This window comes from Cygnus olor, chromosome 4, assembly GCF_009769625.2.
Source record: "Cygnus olor isolate bCygOlo1 chromosome 4, bCygOlo1.pri.v2, whole genome shotgun sequence".
Lineage (NCBI taxonomy): Eukaryota > Metazoa > Chordata > Aves > Anseriformes > Anatidae > Cygnus > Cygnus olor.
Genome location: NC_049172.1, coordinates 77189633 through 77196526, shown reverse-complemented (window position 1 = coordinate 77196526; position 6894 = coordinate 77189633). Strand labels below are relative to the sequence as shown.

At 63.7% G+C, this 6894-nt stretch overlaps 1 protein-coding gene across 1 annotated transcript; it reads right to left on the bottom strand.

The window, feature by feature from the left end:
* Positions 1 to 1715: 1715 nt before the first annotated feature.
* On the bottom strand, positions 1716 to 6579 carry TEX261 (testis expressed 261). Its single transcript, XM_040555988.1, is given in 7 exon segments — positions 1716 to 1882; positions 1884 to 1974; positions 2341 to 2443; positions 3361 to 3428; positions 5389 to 5542; positions 5850 to 5929; positions 6388 to 6579. Coding segments are annotated over 7 exon segments (588 nt in total). The 5' UTR covers positions 6458 to 6579; the 3' UTR covers positions 1716 to 1860.
* Positions 6580 to 6894: the final 315 nt, after the last annotated feature.

Sequence of the window (6894 nt, the reverse complement as noted above, 5' to 3'; positions counted from 1 at the left end):
TGGAAGGAGCCGTCCCCCCGTGTCCCCCCCCGCTGTCCCTGTCCCCGAGGTGCCACCACCGCAGCAGCCGGCTTCCCCTCCCTCCTCCTGCCACGAGGCTCTCCCGCCTCCTGCAGAAAATCTTGTTTTCAGCACGAATCTCAGCGAGCCTCACCCCCTGCCTCGAGGAGGAGCACCCGGAGCTGCAGCGAGGGATTTGGAGCCCCGCTGGGCTCCGGTCACTGGAACCGAGCGCCGGTGGTGCTGTAACCGCACAAAGGGTGCACCGCAGGCACCCATCGCTGCCGAGCCCGTCCTGACGCCCGCACGGCCCCGTACGCCGCAGCCTTGGGACGAAACCACAGCAGGATCCTGAGAGCACCCCCGGGAGCTTCCCGCAGCACGGGCAGCAACCGCTCGCCTCCCGGCCCCGTCCCCCCTCCTCGCCACACACCTCCGTGCCATCACCCGGCGTGCTTTTTCGCTGCCGACCGCTCTGCTTTGCTCTTGGTGCTTTCATTCCACCCCTCGTGCCCCAGAAAAGGCCCAGGGCATCCCAGAGCCCTGACCGAACCTGCTTCCTCACCGCGCCCTCGCAGCGCGCGGGCTGCAGGGCTCAGCAGCGCCAGGTCGCCCGGGGACGTGCCCTTCTTCTCCCCGCTGCTTCTCTAGAATAAAAACCAACAATCAGCACGCACAGGCGATGTCCTCAGGGGATGCCACCCGAGATGGGGGCTGCAGGGGCACCGCCGCACCCAACTTCTCAGGTAATGAGGCAAACGTCACCGCTGTTGAGCTGACGAGCAGCTCTTGAACAGAAACCACGCTTCTGTTCCACTCGGTGTAAAAGCACAGCAGCGTTAGTGGGACCGAGCAGCCCCAGGGACGAGCAGCTCGACGCAGACCAAGGCTGTGAGTGACAGGGCTTCAGCCAGAACCGGCCACGAGACAAAACGAGCCGTTTTCTCAGAAACTCCTCAAAAGCATCCCAGAACTGCAAGACCCTGCGTTCCTGGTGAGCCTGGGGAAACTCAGCTCTGCCGCGGGCCGAAGCTGACCAAGAACAAAGCACAAAGGGAAAAAAAGATTTTTTTAATGATCGTAGGAAGGAACAAAGGGTTCGCACCTCCTTCTCAGCAGGATCATCTATAGGTTGGTTTTTTTTTAAATTGGAAATTAGGGAGGCTGGCGGGTTTAGTAGCACAGAAGATGCCGAGCAGAGACCCGCGGAGGCTGAGCACCTCGCCCAGACCCTGCTGCCCGGCACGGAGCAAACGCGGCTCCCGGGGCCTCGCTCCCACGGCCAGGAGCTTCCGGGCCCCTCAGGGAGGCTTCCAGCAAAACCAGAGAAAAGTGGAGATCTCCAACATTAAATCAAACAAAAATAAATGCGCTCCTTCCGGGCCACCCCTGCTGTCTCGGGGTGCTCCCGTGCCGATGGAGCCGCGCGCCAGCATCCTCCAGCGCCAGCAGGCGGGGACACGGGGCTCATCAAGAGGTTGGTTGCTTTTTTTTTTTTTTTTTTAATTAACGGCTCTGCGTAAACCTCAGTTAGACGTCAACGGTCTGCTGCTACGCCGAGGGAACGCGTGTCCGCAGCCAAACTACATCACACGAACTCCAGACTTCCAACGAGAGGGGTGACGGTGCCTGGCAGGTCTCTGCGTGGGGGCGCGGCTGCGGCCGGACCCTCCTCACCCTCCTCCTCCTTGCAGACAGTCCCAGGACGTCAGCGGAGCCTGTCCAGCCCCCACGTATCCACACGTTCCCAGCAGGATCCCGGCCGCAGACATCGAGGAGGGCTCCAGCGAGGCGTGGCGCGCGCTGCCCCGCAGCCCTCGGCACAGTTTGGGTCTGCCCGGCACCGGCTGCCTGCGGGGCTCAGTAAATCTTCTGCCGGCTGCAGGATGGCCTCCTTGATGAAGGAGAAGATGAGGAGGATGCCAGAGCGCTTGCCCCTCTTTCCCTTGGTGAAGTAGTTGGAGACGACGTCATCTGCGCAGAGAAGGGAAGAAGAACCAAAATCAGCGATTGCTGGGACAGACTCTGATTTCAGGGCAGCACACAAGCAGGACATTTCCTGGTTTGCTCACATCTGGGCTGTTCCCGTCCTACAGGCAGCCCAGATCCTCTGATTCTGGGGCTGAAGCATGAGGGAGAGCCCACCGAGAGCTCCAGGGCGCCAGGACAGGAGCGAAGCAGCCCCATGAGCCCAGGACCTGACACAAGGCCAGAGCAGCCTCGCTCTGCTCCTCGCCAGGCAGGCGTTGCTGGATCGTTCCCTTCCGCCCTGGCTTTGGGAGGATTTGGGAAGGATTTGGGAAGGATTTCCCCCAACAAGAGGGAACGAGGAGCGCTCACCTCCAGGCTGCACGGTGGACGGCAGGACGTTCTCTCCGGCCGACAAGGAGACGAAAAAAGCAAAGGGGATCAACCACAGGCAGAAGGTGAAGTAGGCGAGAACCTGCGGGCAGCGCAAAGTGGTGAGAGCCGGGTCAGGGCACGTCCTCTGCAACACAACGGCCCCTCCTCGCTCCAGCGTGGCGCTGGGTTTCCGTCTGAACCCCCTGAGGGAAAGGGCACTGAGAGGAGAGATCCTGCAACTCATTACCCTCAGATGCTGAGACTGCAAAGCCAACACGGGGACGAGGAATCCCCCAGCTACCTCCAGAGAAGGGCAGGGCAGAGGACGCCCTTACTCCTGAAAACCTTCGCTGCTCCCAGAATTTTAAAGAGCACGATTAACCAACCAGGAAATCGGCCATGCGCTGTGGCTAACTAAATCCTCCCGGTACCTTGCAGGGACGAAGAGGAACCGGCACGCCAGGGTTTGCTGCTCCTGCCCCGAGGCTTGGAGCCAGAGCCCCAAGGGGTGCCCACCCCGCGGGCTGCAGTGCTGACCAGCTCCGCAGCACTGCAGGAGTGTTACATTTCACCAAGTTCTTTGTTTGCTTGGTTTTTCAGTTTCACAATAAGTTTTCTGCGGGGTTTAAGGAGGCCCCGTTGTGAATCTGGGCCTCCACCTCCCCAGCAGTTGTGAGGGCGGCAGGACAGAAGAATCAGCATGTCTGAGGCATAAAACGAGGAGCAACTATTCCAAGAAGGAGGTGGTTTGTGTTTAGCTTGCAAAAAAAAATTAAAAAGTAGTATTTTTTCTACTTTCCCATTTTTAGCACTGAAGAAAAAAAAATCCACCATCTGCACTGAGGATACAGCATTTCTTCCTGCCCTTCACTGGCTAAGAAAGCCCCAAGGCCGTGCCGGAGGGGTCTGGAAGAGAAGCTGGGGCTTTCCTGGTGCCTTCGGGGACTGAGCAGGTCCCCCAGGGGCCCGAGGAGCGCTGCCCTCTGCCCCCTCCCGCCGTGCCCCCGCGGCCCTCACCTCGGAGAAGAGGTAGTACTCCTCCGCGAAGTACTGGAAGGCCAGGTAGTGGTTCAGGACGACCAGCACTGCCGAGGGAACACACAGCAGGGTCAGCCACCAGCCTGAGGACAGCACCACGGCTCCCCCCGGGACAAACCCCCCTCCGACTGCCCGTCCCCGCAGCCCGTCCCCACCTGCAGCCTCGCTGTCGCCCAAGGAATTTCGGATCGTGCGTGAACCCGGTGAGAAACTGCCGGGTCCCCAGATCCCAGCCCCGTTTGTCTCCCCGCGCAGCCTCTGAGGAGCCCGAGCCCCTTCTCATCCCGTGCCAGAGGGCGCCCGCAGCCCAGCCTGTGAGCGCAGCACAGCCCCGAGGGGATGTGAAAAACCCCGCACGCGCGGCAGCTGCCGAGGGGCTCTGCGGCCAGACGTAAAGCGACTGAAGCTGAGACGGGCTAACGCTGCCCTCAGCAGAAAAACACCACTCGGCCCCCAGGGAGCTCGCTGGTGCCTTTTGTCCGAGGCGCTAGGACAGCTCCTCCAGCCCAGCTCGGGGTCAGCACAGCCGTGGGCACGAGGCAGCCCCGAGGCGAAGTGCTTCGTCCTGCGCTGCCCCTCAGCTCCGCCAGCTGAAGAACGCCACCAAAACCCAGAGAACTCTGCAAGATGAGAGCCCGCTCTGCCAGAAAACACAGCCCCTGATCTGCACGCCACAGGAGAGCTGCACTCATTTTCAGGCAGCAGACGAAATCCTGCCGACTGGAATCCGTTGAGGAGCGAAGGTACGTCAGTCACACGCGGCGAGCACCCTAAAATATGCATAGCAACTCCAGAAAATACGCATAACAACTCCAGAGCTCCACGCCAGAGAAGTTCTGCCCGCTCAGTACTTAAGGCGTCACTCCGAATCACTCAGAGCAGAGACCTGAAGTCAATCCACGCGCAGGACGCTTCAGCACGCAGGAGACTCAGAGCAAGAACCGAAATAAAGCCGTTCCACCGACTCCGAGCTACCACGAGCCATCCTGACGGCGCTCCCAGCCCACCGCCCATGGCGTGCCTCGGCCCTGCCGTGCTCCCCTGTACATCCACCACCTGAGCAGGACAGACAGACAGGACGGAAGGACACCCACGCAGCTGGGGAGGCACCTGCACCAGCTGGCCCAGCGCTGCCCCACGGGCAGCGGTCTCGCGGCGCCCCACGCAGGCACTGCTGGCAGTGTCTGGAGGCCGTGAGAGGCCGCTGTTTGGGGCAGAAACCTCTGCTTGCCTGCAGCACGAGCCCACGGCAGCCCCTCGGCAGGACAGGAGCGTCTCGGTGCCACCGTCCTGCCAGGACTTGGCCCAGGAGGCCGGGAGCCTGCAGGGCGGAGATGGAACCGAGACGGCCACAGCGATGGGGCTTGGGAGCACCGCAGGAAAGGGGTCAGCATGGGAAGCAAAATCCCCCGTCTAAAAGCATCAAAGCTCTTTTCTACCTGCACTTTTTGCAGTAACCATGATGGATTTCCATCTATGGATAACCACAGACGTTTATTTTAAAGCTTTCCTTTCTCTAAGCAGCTCCTCAGAACGATACACACGCAGTGCCTCTTGCAGCGCAACGCCACATCAGGCTGTAATTATCCACGTGGGGTTTTGTAGCTCACTTCAGACCCCTCCCTGCTCTGTACCAAGACACAACGAACGCTGGTGGCAGCCTCCACACAACCTGGGGCAGGAACCTGGCTCAGAAACCCGGGGCAGGAACCAGGACAGGAACCCAGCCCTGCCACACTTCACACCGGCTCCCGGCGGCCCAGGACAAACAAGCACAGAGGCTGCAGCTGTCCCATGCACACAATAAAGCAAGATTAAGGCGCACGGTACAAAGCTCGAAGTCCTGGGGCCTCCCTAATGCCCTGGCAGCTGCAGTGCAACGCCCGAGCCCTCACCAACGCCCAGCCAGGCTCAGGCTCCTGCTGCCCTGCGCCACCCTGCACTGCCCTGTGCCACCCCATGCCGCCCCGTGCCACCCCGTGCCGCCCCATGCCACCCCGCGCTCACCGCAGGACAGGATGAAGTTGGAGGAGGTCAGCACGATGAAGGGGAAGGTCTGCAGCAAACCGAAGTAGACCAGGTTGGTGAAGAGCCCCACGCCCACCATGAAGCCGGGGAAGTGCTCGAAGAGGTAGAGGCCGACGAGCACCGCCGTGGAGAACTGGAAGAGAGGAGGGGTGTCACAGCCCTGCCTAGGGTGACACGGGGGTCCTGGGGGGGAACCAGGCAGGCTGAGCCTCCCCTGGCTCCTGCACAGAAGGACTGCAGTGTGTGCAGAGGAAATACAGCTCTTGAGCTGCTTTTATTCAGCTACGGAGGCAAAACCCAGCTGTGGCCACAGCAGGGACCCTGCCGTCACCAGGACCACCCCTCGCAGGGAGCATCGGTGTCCCCAGCGCCCCGAGGAGGGGACAGGATGACGTCCCGTGCCGTCCCCAGGCAGGATGCGGTGGCATTTCGGCACTCACCCAGATCATGTACTTGATGATCCTCCTGGTGACAACCGTGTACTCCTCGATCAGCTCCGCCAGGTAGTAGAGGCCGGCGGCTGCGGGAGGAACGCTCGGCTCAGCCCCGCCGCAGTGGGGGCAGGATGGGGGCACTGGGGGGGGGTGTCCCGGGGGGCTGCAGGAGCGGCGCAAACGGGGGCACCCAGCGGGACCCCCAACCCTGGGGCACCCTCAGGACCTCGGGGGCACCCCGGTGACTTTGGTGGTGCCCGGCTTGTGTGGCACCGGGTGGCCTCGGGACCCTGGGGACCCCCACCCCGTGGGGACCCCCATCCCCTGGGGACCCCCACCCCGTGGGGACCCCAACGCCCCGGGCACCCCCACCCCCATGGGGACCCCCATCCCCTGGGGACCCCCTCCCCCTGGGGACCCTCCCCCCGGGGACCCCAACCCAGCGGCAGCCGGGGACAAAAACGGGACCGGGGGACAACCGGGGACCCCCACCCCGGGGCACGGCCGCCCCCAGCCCCGCTCCCCGGGGGTCCCGGAGCCTCACCGATGGCCAGGGTGACGAAGGCGACCTGCAGCAGCAGGGACAGCCAGCTCAGCGCGTACAGGAACCACATGGCCGGGCCGAGCCGAACCGGGGGGCCCCGCCGCTCCGAACGGGACCGCACCGGGCCGGGAGGGGCCGGGCCCCGCCGCTGCCCACGCGGCGCCGGAACCAGCGAGGCCCGGCCCGGCCCGGCCCCGCCGCCGCGCCCTCTGCAGGCCCGGAGGGCCTCACCCGGGGGGGGTCGGCACCGGGTGCGGGGCCTGCAGCCCCCAGGGGTCCCGGTGTGCCCCCCTCCCCCTCCCCCGGTCCGCACGGGGGTCCTGACAGCCCCCCGGAGTGTTACGGGGCTCCCCTGAGGCCTGCGGGGAGCCCGAACCGTGCGGGGGTCCCCAAATTGTGCGGGGGTCCCCCGGAATTTACGGGGACCCCAAACCGCAGAGGGGGCACCGGGAGCACACAGGGACCCCGGGGCGGCATGGGGAGCCCCCGGGGCACGGGTAGCCCCGA